Source organism: Rattus rattus, chromosome X, assembly GCF_011064425.1.
Source record: "Rattus rattus isolate New Zealand chromosome X, Rrattus_CSIRO_v1, whole genome shotgun sequence".
Taxonomy (NCBI): Eukaryota; Metazoa; Chordata; class Mammalia; order Rodentia; family Muridae; genus Rattus; species Rattus rattus.
In genome coordinates, this window is record NC_046172.1 from 89,905,491 (window position 1) to 89,930,270 (window position 24,780).

General features: G+C 40.7%; 1 protein-coding gene across 1 annotated transcript in view; it reads left to right on the top strand.

The window, feature by feature from the left end:
- The window catches only part of LOC116888073 (RPA-related protein RADX-like), a 128,632-nt gene that overhangs the window by 89,957 nt on the left and 13,895 nt on the right, over positions 1–24,780 (top strand). The window contains 1 exon segment of the mRNA XM_032889451.1: positions 17,187–17,248. Coding sequence (XP_032745342.1) covers positions 17,187–17,248 — 62 coding nt within the window.

Genomic DNA, 24,780 nt, shown 5'->3' on the forward strand with positions numbered 1-24,780 from the left:
CGGGGCTGTAGGTACAGGGTACGGAGGAGGTTCTTCCGACAGGAGATCTATAAGAGGGGAATTTGGGTCCTCTGGGAGGACAGGTTTCAGGGGAGGGACTTTGGGAGACTCTTCCTTAGTTAGAGCAGGATAGAGAGAGGAAGAAGCAACCCAAGGGTCAGGGGGGTCGGGGAAACAGGTTTAGGGAAACAGAAGCCAATTCAACCCACAAAGGGTTCTGCCCAAGGAGGAGCTAAATGCCAAGCTCTCCCAGGTAACAATGTAAATACCACCTGGTCAGGGTGTCTGTGCGGCTTCTGGCGGAAAATCAGGTCCTTAACCTGCAAAATAGTGGTCTTGTTAAAAGTGCCGTTCACCGGCCATCCCACATCGTAAGTGGGCCACTCGGACGTGCAGAGGGTCTGCCATTTTCCTTTCTTGATCTCGACCGACTGATCACGTGCTCGGTCTCGGACGTCCTTCCAATGGTCTAGAGTGAGACTCAAGGGGGTTGTTAGCGATTGTCCCATGGTAGCTTCAAAGAAAATTAGGGCACAAATTAGACAGACAAATCCAACGATCAGATAAATAACAGACAGACGCGCCGCGCAGCTTCGACATAAAACCCAAAACAAAGAGTCAGATGGAGGTGCCGAGGGTCCTGGACCCTCTCCTCCAACCAAAACCACGTTCCCTCTGATACGGGCTGAGCCCCAAAGAACCGAGCACCAGACACCCTTGGAACGTCTTCCAGGGCTGCGGGGGGAGAAGTCCGAGCTCGTCAGCTCCTTCTCTGACCCGCCCAAACGGAGGCGCTGAGGGTCCTGAACCCTGAGACACCGAAGGCCCTGGGCCTTCTCCTCCGACCAAAACCCAGATCTGAGTCCAAAACTGAGAGAAACTGAACACTCGCACAGGACAAGACAAGACAGGGCAAGACAAGACAGATGCCAGCCGGCTTACCTCCCGGTGGGTGGTCGGTGATCTCTGGGCGGAGGATCTCCAGATCCCGGATGAGCCCCCAAAATGAAAAGACCTCCGGAGAGGACCTTTCCCTCAGGAGGAGACCCCCAAGTGCCCAATGACCGAGCCGAGGCCACTCGGATGCAATCAGCAAGAGGATTTATTGGAAAACACAGGTACCTGCGGGCACACAGTCTCTTCGGAGGACTTGTGCGCCCAGCAGCTCCAGCATGGGGCTTTTATAGGGTTTGGGGAAGCAGAAGCGGGCATACAGAAGCAGATGCATAGTTACGGGGATTGGTGGATTTAAACGAGGCATATAGACATGTTCACATATGATTGGTTATTTCACAAGATGAGAAATAAGGTATAGCTACACACATTGGCAGGTTTGAATCATATTCAATGAGGTTGTAACATGGTAAAAAGTACGTGCATGGCTAGGACGTCCTGAATGTCGGGGGGCTAAGGGACTTATCCCTTCCTGCCAGATCCGGTACTCTTAGTCTGTTCTGTATTCCTTTCCTTTTATGGTCTGTTAGTTTTAACGGTGACTCGGCCCTAGGTATCTGGGCGTGCCTGGGCTTGTTCAAGCCTGTTGCAGCTCTGAGTTAAGACTCATGGGGTGGGTCTTTCATAATAGTCCGTTTTCCTAGGGCCTATGCCTATCTAGCCAACCTAATAATGGGTATCATTTTGTGGAGCTGGGCTTAAGCCAATCAAAATGTGGTTGGAAACTGAGTATAGGGGTGTACATATTTAACCAGGAGGCAGAGGCAGGCGGATTTCTGAATTGAAAGCTAGCCTGGCCTACATCACATGTTCTGGGCCAGCCAAGGCTAGAAAGAGTGGCCCTGTCTCAGAACACCAACACCAAAAAGAAACTGGCTTGTTATTTCCATTCTTTTCACACCACTATTGTACCAATGAGCATGTCTCACCTGGTTTCCTCTCCTTTCCTCCAGCCTTGTGACCCTTTCCTTCTGGTTCCTCTGCTCTCCTGTCTCATTACTCTACCACCTCTTTTCTTCTTTGCCTCTCCCTTAAAATAGTTCCCCCTTCTCACTGACTCTCTCCATAGTTTCATAACCTTGTCTGTCTTTCTCTCTAAAATCTGGTAAATGCATGCAAAAGTAAGAAAACTCTTTGTCTTTCTGAGTCTGACTTATTTTACTTAATGCAATGCTTTGTGTTTCCATCCATTTTCCTACAAATTTTATTATTCCACCCTTCTTCACAGCTGAAGAAAGGTCACTATCTATTCAAGAGTGGATGGAAATGGGAGCAGATCCCATTTCCTAGCTGTTAGAAAAAGTGAAACAGTCAACATCAATATGCAAATATCTTGGTGCCTAGAACAGTATAGCTCAGTTACGGCATTTGTGTTTTTAGTTGCGACTATTCTTCATTCTGATTTGTATAGTGGCTATACCAGTTTACATGCTTACCAGAAGTTTGTATATTGATAAGGAAGAGCCCTCGCTTCCCCCTGGGATCCTCACCAGCATTTGTAGACATTTGTTTGGTTAATGATAGCCATTATGAAAAGGATAAAGTTGCACCTCAAATTAGTTTTCATTTTAATTTCCTGTAAGGCTATGGATGTTTAACAATTCTTACATTATTGTGAAAACACTATTCAGTTTATTGATAGGAAGTTTTGGATTTTGGTGATAATTTTTACAGTTCTTTATATATTATGGAGCCCCTGTGTGAATGAACTATATATGTCAATTTTTTCTCCTATTTTGAAGGCTTTCTTTTTGTTGTATTGATAATTTCTTTTGTTGTGCAAAATATTTTTAATCTCCTGCCCTTCCATTTTTCAATCCTTTAAGTTAATTTCCATTCTTCTAGAGTCCTTTTTGTAAAAAGGTTTATTTTATATATGTGAGTACACTGTAGCTGTCTTCAGACACACCAGAAGAGGACACCAGATCTCATTACAGATGGTTGTGAGCCACCATGTAGGTGCTGCGAATTGAACTCAGGACCTCTGGAAGAACAGTCAGTGCTCTCTCCAGCCCCGCTTCTGGAGTTCTTTGTAGAAAGTATCAATCCTGAGATTCAACAGAAAAGCCACCTCCACCACTTTTGGGCCGAATTTGAAGTAAGTTTCAAATGGACTTCAGTTATGGACAATTCCTCACTTGAGAATGGGTTCAAAGTGCACGTTGCTGAAGCTTATAAAGACCTCAGGCCCTATACTTTTCCATGAGGCTCTGTTATCTCCCAGAATTACAATTCCCAGCATCCCAGGAAGTTACCTGGTTCCTGGGTGGGGCGGGTGGGGCTTACAGGTTAACTTTGGTCATTACAAAAGTTCTTTATCTCTTACACTCATTTCCTGCCTGCAGAATTCCAAAAGGCTGACATCTTTCTTCATTTCATTCTGTCTGTATTTCCTGTAGTATTCTAGGCTAGTAACCCTTCTGTTTTGATGGCTAATTGGATCTCTGGCCATAAGCCTAATCAGTTTTAATTTTTTATTTTATTACATTTAATTATGTATGCTGTGTGCTTATGTATGTGTATGCCCATATGTGTGTGTACACATGTCATGGAGTACACGTGGAGGTCAGAAGAGAACCTTCAAGAGTTGCTGGTTCCCTTCGACCATGTGGGTCTTAGGGATTTAATTCAGATCATCTGTCTTATTGACAAGCATGCTTATATGCTGAGCTGTTTGTTGGTGTTCTATGTAATGCAGAATGATCAATCCCAGAAAATAGGGACACTTCTGGAGGAGTTTAGTGTCCCTAAACTCGCAGCTTCACAGAAGCCTTTTTCATTGTTATACAAAAGGGACTTTTAGCAAGTCAATTTCCGCATACCAAAACTCATTATCTGATCTAAGGGTTGTCTGGAAAGACCTATCACCTAAGCAGTTCTCAGTCACAGGAGACTTCCTGGTTTGCCAGACACATCTTGAGACTAAGTTATGCAAAAGCTCACAGATAACAATCACTGACAAAAAGGCTACTTCAAAAGCCAGACACAACAGTTCAGCTAAAATTCTGCTACACTGAGCCATGTATCCAGCCATATATTAATTTTAACTAGTGAACAAAAGAATGGACTTCATTATGATGTCTTTATTCATGTATATAAGTATGTTTCAGTCATATTCATCCTCCAACTCCTGACTCTCTCTTGTCCTCTTCACAGGTCTCTCTTCATCAGATAGTCTAAACTACTTTCTGCTTTAATGTGTGTGTGTTTGTGTGTGTGTGTGTGTGTGTGCGTGTGTGTGTGACCTTATTACATATGAAAGAAAACTTGCTATTTATCTTTCTTTCTCCATTGTCTCTCTCATTCGCATCTCTCTACCTCTCTTAATCCACTCCCATTCCCCAAATAGTCCTTCCATACAGACACACACATTCTGTATTTGAGAAAAAAATACATTTTCTCTTTCTTGGATTATTTTGCTGATCATGGTAATCTCCAAGTCATAATTCCAATCACGTGTATGTGTGATGTCTGATATGTGTCTGTGTGTGCTTTTCTATAGATGCATTTCCTTGTGTGTGACTATGCGTGGAGGCCTAAGGCAGCCTCAGGATAGCCTTCTAGGAGCTATCTACCTTGCTTGGACTTGGTTTTTTCTTTCTTTCTTTCTTTCTTTCTTTCTTTTTTTTTTGATAGCTTTTGTGTTTAATTCTAATACTAGGATGCTGAGACAAATCGATCCCTACAAAGTTGAATAAAAACTATACAATGAGTTCCAGGGCAGCCTGAGTTGCAAAATGAGTCATATCTCAGAACAAAACAGAACATGTGACCAATAATGTGGCATAACAACTCTCTGTGCCCGTGTGAAAAAATAAAATCTTCTATCTCTCTCTTAGCAGCATCTCTCCTCATCTTTCTTCCAAATTTTTTTTTTTTGTTTTTTTTTCACTTTTTTTTTATTTAACTTGAATATTTCTTATACACATTTAGGTTATTCCTTTCCCAGTTTCCAGGCAAACATCCCCTAATCCCTCCCCCCCCCCTGCGCTATGGGTGTTCCCCTCCCATCCTCCCCCATTGCCGCCCTCCCCCAACAATCTAGTTCACTGGGGAGTTCAGTCTTAGCAGGACCCAGGGCTTCCCTTCCACTGGTGCTCTTACTAGGATATTCATTGCTACCTATGAGGTCAGAGTCCAGGGTCAGTCCATGTATAGTCTTTAGGTAGTGGCTTAGTCCTGGAAGCTCTGGTTGCTTGGCATTGTTGTACATATGGGGTCTCGGCCCCTTCAAGCTCTTCAGTTCTTTCTCTGATTCCTTCAACGGGGTCCTATTCTCAGTTCAGTGGTTTGCTGCTGGCATTACGCCTCTGTATTTGCTGTATTCTGGCTGTGTCTCTCGGGAGCGATCTACATCCGGCTCCTGTCGGCCTGCACTTCTTTGCTTCATCCATCTTGTCTAATTGGATGGCTGTATATGTATGGGCCACATGTGGGGCAGGGTCTGAATGGGTGTTCCTTCTGTCTTTGTTTTAATCTTTGCCTCTCTCTTCCCTGCCAAGGGTATTCTTGTTCCCCTTTTAAAGAAGGAGTGAAGCCTTCACATTTTGATCATCCGTCTTGAGTTTCATTTGTTCTAGGCATCTAGGGTAATTCAAGCATTTGGGCTAATAGCCACTTATCAATGAGTGCATACCATGTGTGTTTTTTTTTCTGTGATTGGGTTACCTCCTCAGGATGATATTTTCCAGTTCAACCATTTGCCTATGAATTTCATAAAGTCATTGTTTTTGATAGCTGAGTAATATTCCATTGTGTAGATGTACCACATTTTCTGTATCCATTCCTCTGTTGAAGGGCATCTGGGTTCTTTCCAGCTGGCTATATAAATAAGGCTCATGATGAACATAGTGGGCACGTGTCTTTTTTATATGTTGGGGCATCTTGTGGGTATATGCCCAAGAGGTATAGCTGGATCCTCAGGCAGTTCAATGTCCAATTTTCTGAGGAACCTCCAGACTGATTTCCAGAATGGTTGTAGCAGTCTGCAACCCCACCAACAATGGAGGAGTGTTCCCCTTTCTCCGCATCCTCGCCAGCATTTGCTGTCACCTGAGTTTTTGATCTTAGCCATTCTCACTGGTGTGAGGTGAAATCTCAGGGTTGTTTTGATTTGCATTTCCCTTATGACTAAAGATGTTGAACATTTCTTTAGGTGTTTCTCAGCCATTCGTTATTCCTCAGCTGTGAATTCTTTGTTTAGCTCTGAACCCCATTTTTTAATAGGGTTATTTGTGTCCCTGCAGTCTAACTTCTTGAGTTCTTTGTATATTTTGGATATAAGGCCTCTATCTGTTGTAGGATTGGTAAAGATCTTTTCCCAATCAGTTGGTTGCCGTTTTGTCCTAACCACAGTGTCCTTTGCCTTACAGAAGCTTTGCAGTTTTATGAGATCCCATTTGTCGATTCTTCATCTTAGAGCATAAGCCATTGGTGTTTTGTTCAGGAAATTTTTCCAGTGCCCATGTGTTCCAGATGCTTCCCTAGTTTTTTCTTCTATTAGTTTGAGTGTATCTGGTTTGATGTGGAGGTCCTTGATCCACTTGGACTTAAGCTTTGTACAGGGTGATAAGCATGGATCGATCTGCATTCTTCTACATGTTGACCTCCAGTTGAACCAGCACCATTTGCTGAAAATGCTATCTTTTTCCATTGGATGGTTTTGGCTACTTTGTCAAAAATCAAGTGTTGGACCTGGTTTCTTATTGGCCTGCAGCTTGCCAAACAGATTAGGTGGGTTCTCCAGTCAATTCAAGGGACCTGCTTGTCTCTGTCTCCCTAAAACTGTGATTACTAGTGCATGGCATAAACCAGGCTTTTTATGTGGATGCTGGGATACAAATCAGATCCACATGCTTGTATGGAAAACACTTTACCAACAAAGGTGAACCACACAACTATTCTTTTTTCCCCCATCTTTATTAACTTGAGTATTTCTTATATACATTTCGAGTGTTATTCCCTTTCCCGGTTTCCGGACCAACATGCCCCTAATCCCTCCCCCTCCCCTTCTCTATGGGTGTTCCCCTCCCCATCCTTCCCCCATTACCATCCTCCCCCCAACAATCACGTTCACTGGGGGGTTCAGTCTTGGCAGGACCCAGGGCTTCCCCTTCCACTGGTGCTCTTACTAGGCCATTCATTGCTACCTATGAGGCTGGAGCCCAGGGTCAGTCCATGTATAGTCTTTGGGTAGTGGCTTATTCCCTGGCAGCTCTGGTTGGTTGACATTGTTGTTCATATGGGGTCTCGAGCACCTTCAAGCTCTTCCAGTCCTTTCTCTGGTTCCTTCAACGGGGGTCCCATTCTTAGTTCAGTGGTTTGCTGCTGGCATTCACCTATGTATTTGCCATATTCTGGACATGTCTCTCAGGAGAGATCTTTATATGAGTCAAAGTTTTGAGCAAATAGTTCTCCAGCCTCGCTTTTGGTGATTTGTCCAGATCAAACTTTCTGACATTTTATATTTGGAGGTTCACAGTTTCCCAGATATTTGTATTTTGGGGTCCTTTTTGCATGACAATTCCCCCTCCGGTAACATCATTCTTTGTATATTTTAATGTGAATAGGAAAGAGAATTTAGGTGATCCATATTTGATTAGAAATACCCTCCACTAAATATCTAGGTTACCATTTATAAGTTCAATTTTCTATGCACAGAATATAGTGTGACCAAACTACTTGAGAGTGCATAACAGGAGCACTTTCTCAATAACACATTTTTGATTTCTGTTTAAAACTTTAGCAGAAGTGCCTGCCATGTTCCTATTTCTAGCCATGTTTGGTTCATAACAATGTGTTGTCTAAAATGATAAGAATTTTCTAAAGCTCTTGTCCCATCCTGAGATCTCAAGATTTTTCTTTAAAATTTAGATTTCAACAAGCATTATCTTCATGGAATTGAAGACTTTTTTATTGCACATTTCAAAACCGAGATTCAACTTAATATAGAATTTTGAAGACATTTCTACATTTTTAATTTTTATTTTTATAATATAATTACATAAATTTCTCCTTTATCCTTGACCTTTCCATAACCTTTTTTCTTTATTAGTTAGTAGCTATGTATCATAAGAATATCCTACATCCCAATACCAAATTATGACTAACATATTAGGACTCATAAATGCATGTTATATGCTCTTATTGGCTGACTTAAATGATACAAATAAAACCATTTTCTTTTCGTTTATTCTTTTCTCATATATTACATTGAAATTGCAGTTTCCCTTCCATCCATTTGCCAGTAAATTTCATGATGTCATTTTTTGACAGCTGAGTAATATTCCATAGTATAAATGTACCACATTGTCTTTATCCATTCTTCCATTGAGGGACATTTAGATTGTTTCCAGTTTCTGGCTATTACAAATCAAGCTGCTATGAACATGTTTGAGCAAGTGTCCTTGTGGGAGGATGGAGCATCATCCTTTTGGTATATGCCCAGGGGTGGTATAGCTGGGAGCTGGGTCTTAAGGTAGAACTAATCCCAATTTTCTGAGAAACTGCCAAACTGATTTCTAAAATAGATGTATAAGTTTGCACTCCCACTAGCAATGGATGAGTGTTCCCCTTGTTCTACATCCTCGGTAATATATGCTGTCACTTGATTTTTGATCTTAGCCATTCTGATGGGTGTAAAATGGGATCTTGGGTCATTTTGATTTGCATTTCTCTGGTGAGTAAGGATGTTGAACACTTAACTAAGTGTTTCTCAGCCATTTGAGATTCCCATGTTGAAAATGCTCTCTTTAGATTCATATCCATTTTTAATTTAGTTTGTTGAAGTCTAGTTTCTTAAGTTCTTTATATGTTTACAGATGGTGAAAATCTTTTCCCAATCTGTAGGCTGCCATTTTGTTCTATTAACAGTGTCTTTTGCCTTACAGAAGCTTTTTAGTATCATGAGCCCCATTTATTAATTGTTGGCCTTAGTGTCTGAGCTGTTGGTGTTCTGTTCCATAAGTCGTCTCCTGTTCCAATATATTCAAGGCTATTCCCCCATCTTTTCTTCTTTCTGGTTCAGTGCATCTGGTTTTGTGTTGCGATCTTTGATCCACTTGGACTTGAGTTTTGTGCAGGGTGATAGATATGGATCTATTTGCATTCTACATGCCAACATCCAGTTAGACCAGAAACATTTGTTGAAGATGCTTTCCTTTTTACATTGTATATTTCTGACTCCTTTATCAAAAATCAGATGTCCATAGAGGTGTGAGTTTACATCCGGGTCTTCAATTCAATTCCATTGATCAACCTGTTTTATGTCAATACCATGTAGTTTCTATTATGATAGCTCTGTAGTAGAGCTTGAAATCAGGGATGTTGAAGTTCTTTTATAGTACAGAATTGTAAAACCATTTTCTAGTCAACATTTTTGTAAGTGTGTACAATACATGCTGCCGAAGGATTTCAAAATAGATGTATTTTAACTATTTTTAGTTATTTAGGTTTCTCTTAGTTTTTTTCTTAATCATTTCTAGAAATATATATTTCACTAATTTAAGTTTAATGCCATGGAAATATCTTACTAAAATTTTATAGTCAAATGTTATTTCCATTGTTCATGATGATCATTTATAGTTCACTTATAACTAGTTGTAAGGATAAGTGGTGAAATTAAGGAAATATATTGATGAAATAAAGTGAATAATATAATGTACCATTTTATGATTTATAATTACATGTTTTCCTTTTCTTTCTTTTCTTTAAATCCTCTCACATACCACTTTTTGCTCTCTCTCTCTCAAATTCCAGGTTTCTTTTCATTGTCATTACATACATATATGTGTATACATGTATAATCATAAACACATAAATACAACCTGTTCAGTCTGTATAAAGTCACTCGTATGTTTATTTTCAGGGCCGACTATTTGGTCTTAGATAATCAATTGGTATGCTTTTCCTTGGGTAAGAGGATCTATTTCTCCTATTCTCAGCATTCCTTAGTTGCCTGTGGGATTCCTTGTGTGTGCTTTCCCCAGGCTGGAAGGATGAAGCAGAGCCATGAATAGGTGGGGTCAGCAGGATCCTGGTCCAGCTGGGAGTGCAGGGAAACAGGCTGTTCCAGCTCTTTTAGGTGGTCCTCAGTGAAACACCTCTCTTAGACAATCTTCAGTGAAACCACATGTAGGCATACACATTATTTGGGGTGGGCAAGGGCTATATATGAACCCTGGAGAATGGGAAGGAGTTTTCAGGGTGAATGTAAATCATTGGCTAGGGTTTAAAGTCCTGGGAATGCTTTATTTGCATGGAGAGTCATTCCAGGAACCTCAGGTACTTGCTGGGCAGGTTCTTATCTGGAAAATGGAAGTTGAACCTGTAGTTTTGCCAAGGACTATGTGACCTTCCTCAGGTACAGGGTGTGGAGGGTGGGCTCCACAGATAAGGTCTGGCAGAGAAGAGAAAGCCCTGCTGGAAAAGGGAGTCCTACTTAGGAGCTGAGCTCAGAGGAACTATCTGGACCTGGTAGACGGTGACCTTAAATAGCAGGGTTTCCCCAGGGCCATGAGTTTTATTGTAGGGTTATGGTCTCATTGGCTTTCTCTTGTCCACTTTAGCATGTTTATTGTTGTTGTCTTTGTTCTTCTCACATCTGAATAGTCATGATGGTGAGACTTTATGTGTAGGCAGCTTCTGGCATTACTAGGAGACGCAATCTCACAGAAGATGCCTTGATCCTCTGGCTCTTATAGTCTTTTTAGCCTCTCTTCTGAAATGATCCCAGAGCCTTAGGTATAGAGGTGTTTTGTATATATAGTCATTGGGTCTGGGTTTCACAACTCTACATTTTTATTGGTTGTGTTTTTCTATAATGGTCTCTGTCTGATCCAAAGGGAAGTTTCCTTGATGAGGGGTAAGGACTACTCTGATGTCTGGGAATAAGCACAGAAATTTAGAATGCAGTTAGGGATTATGTTGGTTTAGTAAAATGGTAGTTGTAGGTTCTCCTCCAAGACCCATGAATTCAGTGACCCTCAGTATTTGGTTAAGTTTCCAGTACAAGGCCTGATATCCCTCTAGTCAAAGATGTCTTAACTCCAATTAGAGACCTGTTGTTTACTAGCAAGGTATTCAAGCCACTACTTCACCTTCAAAGTTATCCTGCCATGGTGGACATTGTTGTGGTTCATAAGCATCATAGCTCGGTAGTACTGTTGGTTGATTCTCTCCTTTGGAAGCTTGCGTGGGGCCTTCTGGTACCATGAAAGCTAATCCTCAGGTAGGAGGCTTTCAGGTCAGTTCTAGGCCCCAGATAAGGCACCAACAGTAAATCAAACAAATTTTCAATTAGGTCTTTCTGGGTGAGCCAAAGAGGTTAATTAGAGTTCTTACGGGAAAGAGCACGAGGGGTATCAAGTTCCTTGGAGAAAGTTTGATTCTGGCTGTCAAGATATCTAATTTCTTCTTGTTGTTATCTCTTCTTTGCACAGGACTACTTAGCAAACCACAACCAACAGCGACCAACCAACAACCCACATGCCTCTTGGGGGCCTAGGATTTCTATGCTCTCTGAAAAGTCCACAGATTTCCAAATGTCACACAATTGCAGAAACTATCTGCAGCTGGCGAAAATTATGCCTCTGCTAGAGAACGAGGCAAATTGCTGTCACCTGTTCCACATAATCTGATGCACGTCCATATCCCACACCTGGAGTTAAAACGAAAACATAGTCCCATGATATTTTTGTGTTTTTCAAGGAAACCAAAATTCTCACTACAGCCCCGTCCTCCCAGGCAACTGATAACTTCCTATACTTCCTCAGTTAGAGTTGTGGCCTTATAAAGACCCCTCTTTCAACCTTACCCTGTCTATGACTGAACAGTAAAGACCCAAAAGAAGTAATTACGTATTGAGAGTTCAAGAGAACAATGGTCAGTCATACCCGAAGGACAGCATTCCCCAGTACTCCAACCAGATAAGACACCAACAATAGATCAAACAAATTTTCAATTAGGTCTTTCTTAGTGAGCCAAAGAGGTTAATTAGAGTTTACATTCTCTGTGGCTTACATTCCTTTTTAATACATTTTTAATTTGAGTAGAATTACATCGCTTTCTACCCCTCCCCAACATACTTTTCATCTTCCAGCCTCTCCTGGGTACCTCTCCCTCCAATCCTTCCCATACTCCAGTAGTCTCAAATTGATAGCCATTTTTCTTTGATTGTTATTGTTACATGTATGTATTCATATGCATGCACATATTTATATAAACAAAACTTGCTGAGTCTGTTTTGTTGTTTATGAGTTTACACTTTCAGGGATGACCACTTGGTATTCATAGCAACTATGAGAGCTCATCCCTGAAAGAGACTAAAATTCTTCCTCTCTCTCAGTAGGCATTTGTTTGCTTATAGTGTTTTGTATGGAGCATATGAAATTTTTCCCTTCCACATTAACATGTCCTTGGATATTGCCATTGTTCTGATCTTGTCTATATAGACATTTTAGGAAAGACTACTTTTTGCAGCAGACTTTCTGATATTCTGGTTTTCATCCTCTTCCGAAATGTTCAAAACCAAAAAGCGCGGTAGCTGTAATAATCATGTATCCACTGGTACTGGGCTTCCCACAGTCTGTCAATTTCTGCATTATGTCCAGTTGTGATTTTCTGCGATGGCCTCTATTTGTTACAGGAGTGTTTCAATTATCAAAGGTAGCTGTCAAAAGATAGCAGATTCAAAATCCACTTATCTGGAGGTAGGCCTGTGAGTGTAGTGATGGCTACAGGTGGCAACAATGGAAGGGGAAGTGGCAGGAGACTTAAAAAGAGGAAGCTGCTTACCAAGGAAAGGTATATCAGGAACAAAGAGGATTAGTGAGCTATGGTCTTGAACTGGGCATTTATATTTGTTGATAGTGACCGGTGGGGAAGGAATGTTGACTTACCAGGCAAAGGTAGTTTACAAACGAAGTTTCAAGGTTACAGGTCTGGAAATAGACTTGTAACTTTACACATGGCATTGGGTTGGGGGAAAGGGCAAGGAAAAGGAATACATATCTTACCCAGGAAAAGTTGCTGGCAAAAAAAGAGGGTTCTATCTTACATTCCTTTACCCCTTCACTGTTGTCAAAACCTTGAAGGGAACAACATAGATGTTCCATATAGAGCCGAACATTCAGCAGTTACTTCTCAGCACTGTGACCAATATGAATCTCTATAATAAGTGCTAGTGGCTTCAAAAAGAAGCTTCCCTGGCCAAGAGTCATAGCGGTATAATAAATGTTTAGAAGGCAACTTAAGAGATGGAGTATACCTACTGAGAAAGACCCAGAACTGTAGCTTCGCTATTAGGGTCTATGATCTCCTTAGCCATGGGCTTTTGACTACCTTTTATCATCGAGATTCCAGTTCTCTTGTTTGGAGAGCCAAATCTAATAGGAAAAGGGTCACATCACTATTGCACTAGCGGGCACCTTGCCTGGCATGTTGGTGATATGTCAACAGCCTGTATGTATAGTGCCTCCTAACACTGAAAACTGGTCAACAGGTAGGAAGCTTCCAGCTTGGTTCGAGCTTAATTTCTTCATGATCCAAAATCTGTGGTGTCTTCAGTCAAAAGTCTAACAGACGGAGAGTCAACAGCAGTATCAGAAGCTTATATTGGTTTTAGGGACCTCAGAATCTTTGCTGAATAGCAGATCAAAAGGAAGTAGTCCATCCCTGATAATAGAAATTTCATCTGATAACCACATGACTTCTGGGAGCATCCTTTCCTGCCTGTTCAGAGTGCCTTTGTTCACATTCTGAAACTGATTTTTAACTTGTATAGGCACTGGGTATTTCAGGATTTTTATCATTCAGTTTTTTTTTGTTTGTCATCCGTTCCTTTCCAAACCACAATGATCTCATGAGTTTTAAAGGTTTGCAGAGTGCCTGTGCCCTGTGTGAACTGATCTTCTATCCTTCCTCCTTCTGGGGGGCTTTCATATCTCTCAGATGCTTTCCTAAATCTACAAAAAAAAGAGTCTCACTGGTTAGCATTACATCACCTATAAAACTGTCTTGCAAAGTGTGATCATGGCCTCTTTGCTCTGACAGTCCCAGAGTCAAGACTGTTCGCTCACCTGCTGTTTCCTCACAGGCTCCTTACATCTGGAAATCTCTACGGCCAAACTCCACCTGGCTGATGCCTTTTCCGTTGACTGCATCAGCTACTGAGACAGCCTTGAGCTGAACTAAGAAATTCCCATTCCCAATATCCTTTCTTATAGAAGAGAGGTGTGTATCAGTAATTCTGGGGACGAAGTGCACTCCTGAGACAATCTTGGTCTTACTAACACTCACTGCTCTCTCACTATACCTTCGTTAACTTCTATTCAGGCTTAAACATTTTCTCACGGCTCACAAGAATTGAATTTCGCTTTTGGGCTTGTTCTTCTTTAGAAACTCTGGCTTCACATACTTCTTACCACATTTGCTTTTTGAGTGATCTAGACAAGCACTTTAGTCTGCTCTTGTCTTTTCTTAAGTCCTTTTAATTGCTTTAGCAATTTACGAAGCTGATGTACATGCCAATCTAAGTCTTTCAGTCTGTCCTACCTCAAAGATTGTGGGCCATCATGGAGTTCAGCAAAGCCATTAAAGCTCCATCCATAGCAGTCCCTGGGTCCCTGCTGCATCAACCAACCCCTTCCTTGGCTGTTGTGTGAACACAGTCCTATCTGGCCCAATGAACTGAGCATCAAAGACTTCCTGTACATACGTATGTCCTTCACTAATGCTTGTCATTCTTTTGCCTTCAAGTTCCTGATGTTCATGGATACCTCAGTCAAAGATAAAATGTGTCTAAGGGCTCTTTTGGTCACCTCAGAATAGTTTCCCTCAATTATGTAGTTCTTTGTCTTTTAGAAATCTGCATAGTTCGAAGTCAGACTATTCTAGATTACAGTAATTCACATTATTATTCAGGACATTATTAAAGCTCCAACTATATTCTGCATGTTTTTCCTTCCTCTGTGTCTTAATTAGGGTTTCCATTACCATGAAGAGACATCATGTCCAAGGCAACTCTCATAAAGGACAACATTTAATTGGGGCTGGCTTACAGGTTCAGAGGTCCAGTTCATTATCACCAAGGCAGGAACATGGCAGTGTCCAGACAGGCATGGTGCAGGAGGAACTGAGAGTTCTATAGCTTCACCGAAAGGAAACCAGGAGCAAACTGTCTTCCAGGCAGCTAGAAGGAGGGTCTCAAAGCCCATCCTCACAATAATACATGTCTTCAAACAAGGCCACACCTACTCCAATGAGGCAACCCCTCCTAATAGTACCACTCCCTGAACCAAGCATATTCAAAGCACCACACTCTGTATCAAAGGCCGGACCTGAGAGGTATCTTATATCACTTCCACCTCTCTTTGTCCATCTTCATTGCCCAGTTCTTCCCGTGGAATTCAACTTTGGGTATCCCAAGAGAGGCTATTTAGGACAGATAAGTTTTACTCTTTTCCATATGTTCCAATAAGAAATTGCAGGTCAATGCCTCTATCCTATTCTCTCTCCCCCTTTCCTCTCTATCTTCTACTTTTCCTGCTAACTTAGTAGCTAGTGCAGAGCACAGCATCCACATGGGTTTTTTTTTCTTCTTCTTCTAGTTCCTCCATGACATAGGCAGAATCATTCTAGGCAGAAAACTGGAACTCGGTTGCTTATCTTTTGCCCAGGACCACACAACTGACACCACAACTTGCTTAAGAGTCTGTCCCAGAGGGGTTGGGGATTTAGCTCAGTGGTAGAGCGCTTGCCTCGCAAGTGCAAGGCCCTGGGTTCGGTCCCCAGCTCCGAAAAAAAAAAAGAGTCTGTCCCAGAAATGTTATTTCTGTGTATTATAATATATTATTCTCAACCATTTGGGGGGCATCTCCATATACACATGATAGATGCTATCCATACATCACAACATCTTGCCATTCCATAATACATAGAGGAAGACTGTCAATGTGGAATTCTCCAGGGATAGCCCACCTTCAACACAGTAGCCTTGTTTACCTTGCCAGGGACAATGCAAAGGCTACTAAAGCAAGAAGGCACAAGATTCTATACCACACCAAGAAGGGCAACCCTACCTGCATTCCCTGCATAGATGCTCTACCCTCAGCTTAGCTTCAATTGTATGCTTCATAGCCCACAGACACAATGCTACTTCTCCTCCAAGATTCCTCTTTAATTCTGTTGTGTCATAGATTAGGATTGTGCGTTGGGTGAACTTCTCTGGTAAGACGGACAAACATCTATTTCAAATGATTCTTTTCAGGCCTAACTTCTTACACCAGTAAGTTTAATTGGGATTATTAACAGGGTAAGGAGTCATTTACTGGAACCAGCTATACCACTGAAGTACCATCCCTCCCCCATTCTTAGCCACTGTTAAGTGCTTATAGAATTCAATTCAAGGAAGGGTAGGAAAATTTCAGCTCCCTCCCTTTATAAAGGAACACCAACGAGCCCAGTCTTTTTGTGCTATCTTTAGTAATCCCAGCTGCTGATAGTTCAAGAAGGCAGTGGCCATGTCATGCACAGAGGACAGCATCAGGCAACATAGTTTATCCTGGTACTATCTTGGCCTGTAAAAGGAGCAGGTAGCCCTAAATAAAATCAGGGTAGGATTCTATTGGATATAACTGAGTTAAAGTTTGAAGGGCGAAAGAGAGTTAATCAAACAGAAGAAAAGAGGCATAGAATTGTTCCTTGCTTAAAAAAAAAGACATGCAGATCTGAAGTAGTATGGAACTAACTGCAAAGTAAAGTTGTAGGACAGGGAAGATGGTTGTTTTGCAGAACTGTTGAAGAAAACAGGAGAACAAACCAGGTCATTGCACTTATTTTGATATGATATGATTTTCATATGATAGTGAAAATGTTTGCATCTTTAGTTGATATATAATGAAGTTAAATGTTCCTTTTTATAATAAAATTTAACTCCTTTGGAGGGCTTTTGAACTATATTATGTATGGAATTTTGATAATTATGGATATATTTAATGTATTACTTTAAGAAATGTATTGAATTAAATTATTAATTAAAATAGATTCTAGGGTTGGGAATTCAGCTCAGTGGTAGGCACTTACTAGCAAAGCTCAAGGCCCTGATTCGGTCCCCCAGCTCTGAAAAAAAAGAAAGAAAGAAAAAATAAATTCTAAATGGGCTCAATTAGGTTTTTCCCATCTAAGTCTTTCTTTTTTTATGATTTGTGTTTATCTCATTTTCTTATCATTTGCAGGGTTCCTGTTCCTCAGCCACATTCTTCTGCACAAATGAAAGGAAACAATCCCAACATACCAAGTATGTTCATTCCATCGTGTGTTGCCGTTTAAGCTATTATTATTTCTTACAAAAGGTGGTGGAACTCTGTTGCACGCCCATTAGTATTTGATTTCATTCTCTAGCGTTGTGTTATGGCTCCTATTAGCAAGAGGCGAAGCTTCTCATATTGGTTTAAGTCATCATTAAGACTATTGAAAAGTTCATGCAACCATAATAGTGACTGCCAGAGCCTGGGACTAGGAATATAAGCATGCTTATAAGGTACAGTAAACAGGACTTATTTCTAGTGCTCTATAACACATTAAGGCAAGTAGAGTTGACATTTGATTGTACATACCTAGAAGAGATTAGAAATATGGATCCAAACACAAATGCTAAGTTTATGAGGTAATAGATCTTTCTGTTCCCTTGCTTTCATCATTATACATTGTATACACATATGCAAGCATTTTATTGCACACCATAAATGTGTATACTTGGATGCTTAACTCATTTTTGTTATTAATTTATCTGAACAGCTACAAGTATTGAAAAGGTAAAATGTGCTTTAAAGAGATTCATCATCAACATAGAGAAGCTATTGGCTAAAAGGAATAAATTAGCCCCAGATACAAAGCAGAAAACACTGACACGCAGAAATGAGAATTAAAGTTGATGCCTCCAGGAAGAAGGACAGATGTGTGTGCGAGGGAAATGATCGCAATCTCGTCAGAGAGTCTTGTGACTGTGGCCATGTGCTATGTGCTCATGATCCTAACTGCTGCTAACAGCAAACTGCTCTTTTAACTAAAAGAAATGTTTATTTCTAAATATTTAGTATGTTTTAGTCCTACAGTGGACGTTTCAAAGCACAGCAACTCCTGAAGGAGAGAAGAAAAGTGCTCAAAGAGACATTTTTTGCCACATAAGTTTGTACAGTATTATTCATTGTGCTAGAAAATTCAAATGTCGCATACTTGATTACTACCCAACAACATTTGCCGAATATCTATAATAAACTGCAGTTTTAGAGAAGTTCACAAAATATTTTTCCTGTTATCAAAAGAAATTGCCTCTCATTTAGCACACTTAGCAATGTGCACTGTTCCATCCATTTGGAGGTGCTCTTAAAATGTCAACAGTGTGACTACAAAATGAAGGCCATTGCTTCTGTGTTAAGAGTGACTCCCATCAGCATTTTTGTCCTACAGCTCTCTCTTAAATTTTTCTACTGTCCCTTAACTTGCACTATTAGGTGAGGGATCACTTGTAGTAAGAAATGTACTAATGATGAGCTTTAAGAGAATTAAAGTAGTTATAAAAATGTTTGTTCCTTTGGTAGCATAGCAGCAAATGTGAGTTTTATTTTAGCAGAAGAATGGCTAAGTAGGTTGAATTTTAATTGGCAGGCAGAATAGAGAAATCAAAGTAAGTCTTCTTTGGGACTTTCTTTGTTCATTTGTTTATAATTGGCCATGGACGGTGCTTTCAAGGAAGAGGAGATTGAATGCAGTGTTCTAAGCAAGTGTAACTTCCTATTGACAGGATTGACAGGGTTGACAGGACTGACAGGGTTGACAGGACTAACAGGGTTGACAGGACTGACAGGGTTGACAGGACTGACAGGGTTGACAAGGTTGACAGGATTGAGCTTGGGGTTGATTTCTGAAGTAATTTCATAGTGTAATTTAGTACTGGTCAAAAGTAACTATAATTATTTGGTTTAAATGGAGTCTTTTTCCCATTAATTAATTTATTTATTCACTTTACGTCCGGATCACAGCCCACTTCTCCTCCCAGCACCCCCTCCCCACACGTCAAGTCACTGTCTTAAGCCAAGGGATCATCTCTCTGGATTAAAGATTTTAGCCCTTTACCTCCATTTTGGCTTTTGGTGTGAATTTTATTTCAAACCTTCACCTAAACAAAGGTGAAACTAGCATTTTGTTTCTATTATCTTCTTAAATGTGATGTATCAGTAAATGGTGCCAAAGTTTTTGTTACTTTTATTAATAACTACATGGAAATGTTGGAGTTTGTTTTGTTTTGTTTTGATGTGTGTGTGTGTGTGTGTGTGTGTGTGTGTGTGTGTGTGTGTGTGTGTGTGTGTGATTACAGGTGTGCGCGTTGAGCACACATGTGTACTCATGAGTATGTACAGGTGCCTGTGTGCTATGGCATGCGGAACTCAGACCATAAACTTGAGTGATGGTTCTCACCTTCTACCTTGATACAGCATCTCTTTTTGTTTGCCACTATGTACACAAGGCTATGTGTGTTCTGAGCATCCCAAGATTTTCCTGTTTTCTGCCTTCTATATCCCTCTAGAATCACTGGGATTACCTGCTTTATTTGGTTCATAGAATTTGAACTCTTGTCTTCATATTTCTACGGGAAATGCTTTACCTCATGACCAAAAGCGAGTTGGGTAGGAAAGTGTTTATTTCATTTTATAATTTATAGTCTATCATCCAGGGCAGTTGGGGCAAAACTGGTACAGAAGCCATAGAGAAATGCTGCTTAATGGCTTGGTCAGCCTAGTTTCTTAAAGCACCCAGAACATCAGGTCAAGGGTGGCACTACCCGAGGTGATATAGCCCCTCCCACAAAAATCATGATTCAAGAAAATGCCCTACAAACTTTCCTACGATCCAGTCCTATGGACCTATAGGAAAGAAGATGCCTTCTTCCCAGATGACCCTAGTTTGTGTCAAGTTGGCAAAAGGCAAACAGTAACAGCAGAAATCAATCTTTAAAAAGTATTCCAAAGGCCGTGAACATAGCTCAGTAATTGTTAGAGTTTACTGTCTGTCTCTGATAAGCGCCATAACCAAAAGAAACTTAGGGAGGAATGGAGAAATAGGTTTATTTTAGCTTACAGGTTACAATCCATCAAGGAAGGAAACCAGAGACATAGCTCAAAATTGGGATCTGGAGGCAAGCATTGAAGGAAAGATGAAGACAGAATGCTGCTTACTAGCCCACTTCCTTGTGTCTAGTCAGTACCTTTTCTATAACAGCTCCATCCACCTGCTCGATGATGGTACCGCAGCATCCTAAATCAAGTAGTGAACAAGATAGTGTCCCACAGAGAGGCCCATAGGCGTCTTGCTCTGTGATCTCTCCACAACGAGTAAGGGTAGACTAATAAACACACTTTTTGCAGTAATGACAGACCTAAGTTTAGAAATAGATAACTCTGGTTGATGAGTATGTTGATATTGTGTTTGTCCCTCTTTACCCAGTTTTTCTGGTTCCTTAAGAAAGGTAAAAATGGGCTTGAGGGACTTCTGTCCGTGAAATACCTAATTAATTCATAAACAATAAGTAGAGTTTTGACAAATTACCAGGTATATAGGCAAAGATTAGTTTTGCACAAGCTCAAAAAGAAGAAATTTCATATGGTACAATAAGGTTTTTCTTTTTAGTTGTAGGGTACTCATCAAAAAGAGTACTTACACATAGGTTTAAGCCAATACAAAGTCATTCTTAGCCAGTGGGTGACAACACTGGGTGTTCAGGATCCTGAGGTAACGCCAAGCCTTTCTCCAGATGAGCTTCTAAGCACAAGAACTATGTCCTGGGTCGACACACTTCAGGTAACAAGAACAGTTAGCCAGAAGTAGAACTACAAAAGCCAAAAGTTAGAACATTTACTTAGAGACTTTCCCATAACTATGGACTTTGTTTGAGTTTTGGCTGATGGTGCTGTCTATGTGCTGAGTTTTAAAGCCCGGGTGGCACTTCCATCATGGAGTCAGTCGTGCTAATGTCTGGGAGCCTGTTATAGTTTTGGTGGGCTTCATCAAAAGAAGAGGCAGAAAGTAGTCTAATGACTAATGACATGCCAAAGGATCAAATCAATGAAGGACATACTATAGGAAGAATCTTGTAATTTAGACATCAAAACAAAGAGTTTTGAAGATAATAAAGAATTGCATTGTTTTCTTTTCATTTTAAGACTTTACTCTAGTGGCTCTATGGAGACAGGTAGAAAACAATTCTATGGGCAAACATGCCCAGATGCGAGGATGAAGGCCAGAAATACATAGTTGTGGTTATAAAACTGAAGAACAAGAAATGAAATGAGCCATAACTTTGAAAATGTAACTAATCTTAGATGCTGATGGAAACTGAAAGTAGGAAAGCAATGAGTCAATGCTAACGCCTTCTCAGGTCCCCACACTTTGTCTCAAGTGAAGAGACAAGAACTCCATCAGAGGTTAGCAACTCTGTTCATTTGCAAGGGTCACATAGTCAGGGCTTAGAACAGCATACATTTGCAAGGGTCACATAATCAGGGCTTAGAACAGCAGACATTTTATCCACACAGCCTGGAACTAAAAGCTATGGAGGGAGGTTAGATTTCTTCTGAGGCCTCTTTCCTTGGTTCAGGGATGGTCTTACCATCTTGATTCTGTGCCTAAAATTGTTATGGCAGAATCATAAAATAGTTCTATTTTTATGAACATCCTCAATGAGTTCCACACTGGCTGTATTGTAGTCCCACCAGTGAAGGTTCCTTCCCCATTTCATAAACATTTGTTGCCCAGTTTTTCTTTTATATTCCTATATTGTTTTTTTTAAGCATTCGCTGTGTTTCTTTCCTCATGCCTTTCACCTATTTTGTTATAATGGGTCTCATTGTGAAACCTAGAGCCATTCTTTCCTCAAGCACTCTTGCCTTCCCGTCCTTTATTACTGATAACATCAGCTCTGGTCAGCCTAAGGTTGCCACACCTGTTCCCTAGGCCCAGGCTTTCTGAACTCAGTTCCCTTTGTGCTCCTTAATGGACCTCCCATTTTCCTTACTCTTTCCTGCCTTCTCAAAAAGAGCCCTCGACTGAATTCTCTTTTTCTGTAATTGTCTCCCATCCCCGTGGGTTTATTTGTTTGATTTTTATTATTGTAGTTTTTCCTCTTTGATGTTTTGACTTCGGTTCAAGTACTGTTTCTCTGGTTTAATTTTGATTTTTTTCCTATATTGCTATTATTTTTATGTTTCGCTGTTTGTGGAAACAGTAATAATATGAAATATGATGCTATTAAGTAATTATGCTATTAAATACCATGAGTCATGAAAAAAACAGAAAAATCAAACAGCAAAATATAAAAACTAATAAATCCCCTTTCCCTTTTGTAATGTTTTGGTTTCTTCTTGAAAACTGAACATTTAGAATATTATGATGCAGTGACTATAGAAATCAGCCTTTTCTTCCTCAAAGGGCTTGCTGTCCCTCCACCCCCTAAAAACTACAAATGTCCCTTTTTTCTTGTAACTTCCTCCAATTCTTGGGAGAAACTCATTGTATGTGGCTACACAATTCCGTTGCTCAACTGTGTTCCTCTATTGTCCTGACAGACATATCCCCAAACAGCAGAAATTAAAATAAAATACTTCTCCCAGCCTTGACCGATTGGCTCTGTGCTGTGTCCCTCCTTCAGTTCTTACCTAGACCTCCCCAGAGCCTTCGGAGCAGCTTGAAGTGAAAGCTTAATTAAGGTCTCAGGCTTTTCTGAGTTTGCCACTCAGAGGGAGCCTTCTCCCAATTACCTCTGTATGATGTATGTGTGATTTGAATGCACCAGTTTCAAACCCAAAATTTCAAACTGCCTTTTCCTCTGTGACCTTGGACAATCAGGACAAATCCAATCTCCTGATTTAGATTTCTGAAGGTAGTTTATCCACTTCACTGTGCTTTTAAGGCAGACCAACTAACTGCCTTTTCAGCCTTAAGTAAGTGACACGAACCAGAGATCAGGACCTTATGTTGTACTTCAGGTATGCCCTGGCAGGTTAGAAGAGATCTAAATTGGTCTTGGAAATGGTTCAGTGAGTAAAGTGCTTGCACGGGAATGGAGACCTGAGTCTGGATCTCCAGCAGTGTAAAAAGCTAGGCAGGGCAGCTCACAGCAGTAAGCCCTGGCGAGTATGGGGCCCAAAGGAGAGTGGGAGATACTCTGAGCTTGCTGGCCCACCGACCAAGCTAAAAATAGAGTAAGTTTGCTGAGACATCCTGTCTAAAAACAGAAGATGGAAATCAAAACATTGATTTTCAAGGTTTTTGATTGTTTTATTCATTTATTTACTTTCCTGGGGGGTTTTTGTTTGTTTCTGAGAGAAAACCATGAATTGGAAGGCCAAGATGATCTGGGAGGAACTGTGGGAGAGGTAAAGAATATTCTCAAACTATGTTGCATGAAAAAATGTTAATAAATAAACTAAGGTGGAACGCAAAGAAAAAGATAGCTGATGTTGACCTTTGGCCTCCACAGACTCACGAGCTCGCACACCCCATCCCCCCCACCCCCACCCGCTCACAACCTAAAGAACACAGAGAGAAAAAAGCTACATAGTAATTGAACAAGGTGTCCAGGACCAGGACCGCACACAGTAAGCCCTGGCTTCTTTCTGTACCTTTGAATCCTGCTGTACCTAGGGAGGGCCAGAGCAAAGGCCACTAGAAGTCCACACAGCTTTTCTGCTGTGCTGAAGTTGTCTGTATCTGGACTATGTGTTCACGGGATTGCTCTAAGCTCTTGTTGTCCAGCTTTCTTGCTCAGTCCTGACAATCTCTGTTTAATTTTTTTTATAATTAAATGTTTTCTTTATTAAATTACATTTTTTTTGGAGTCATTATTTCCACCCTATTCTCCTCTGCTCATGCTTCTCAAGTGCCCTACCCACAGCGTCATATTATTTATTTCATTATGTACACACACACACACACACACACACACCCTGCTGAGTTCGTTTGTGTTACTTACATGCTTATGTGATTAGGGCTGACTGTGAAAGGGAGACTCAGTCTGGTGTTTTGTTTTTCCTTGTTCCTTGTTACCCGTTTGAGGGCTTTAACACACTTGCTCTGCCTTTTCTCTAGACTATTAGAAAGTTTCCTTGTTTCTTGATGTTTTCAGCTATTAGACCAATGCTGAGGTCCAAAAGTTCATATAATTTTATATTTCCTTCTTTATTCATTGCCCGAGAAGATAAACAGGTCTAGAAGGAGACAATTCCTGGCCGAGAAGCTTATGTAGACATGTAGTTCATTTTTCTTTGTCAGTGTTCAAACTAATGATTTGGATCCCAATATCCTACAGAGGTAACGAGTTGTGGGGTAGATATGTGTATATGTGTGTGTGAATGTGACTTTGTGTATGTATGTGTGAGACTTATTTCTGCCAAGATATGATATTTCTGTAAGATAAATATTTGTTTTCAAAAGATTAAAATGATATATGACTTGTTCATGCTGTGGGAATGTCCAGTGTGGTTTGGGTCGCTGAAGTAGTGAGTCGTTGCTTGCTGCTGTTCGTCTTTTTCTCTTAGAAAGGTCGAACAACACACCCGGATCTCAAAGTCACAAGCTTCATGCCTCTGCCTTTCAGAGCTAAGACTGGAGGCTTGTGCCACTACGCTCGGCAACTTTCTGCTGCCCCATGTACTTCATAGGAAACTTCTTAAAAACTCTAAGATCATTTCCCAATCTTCTATTTACTCCTACTTTCTTGCATTTGAGTTATTCCTTTGCTTTTGTGTGTGATTTATTCATCTATCCATTTTATTA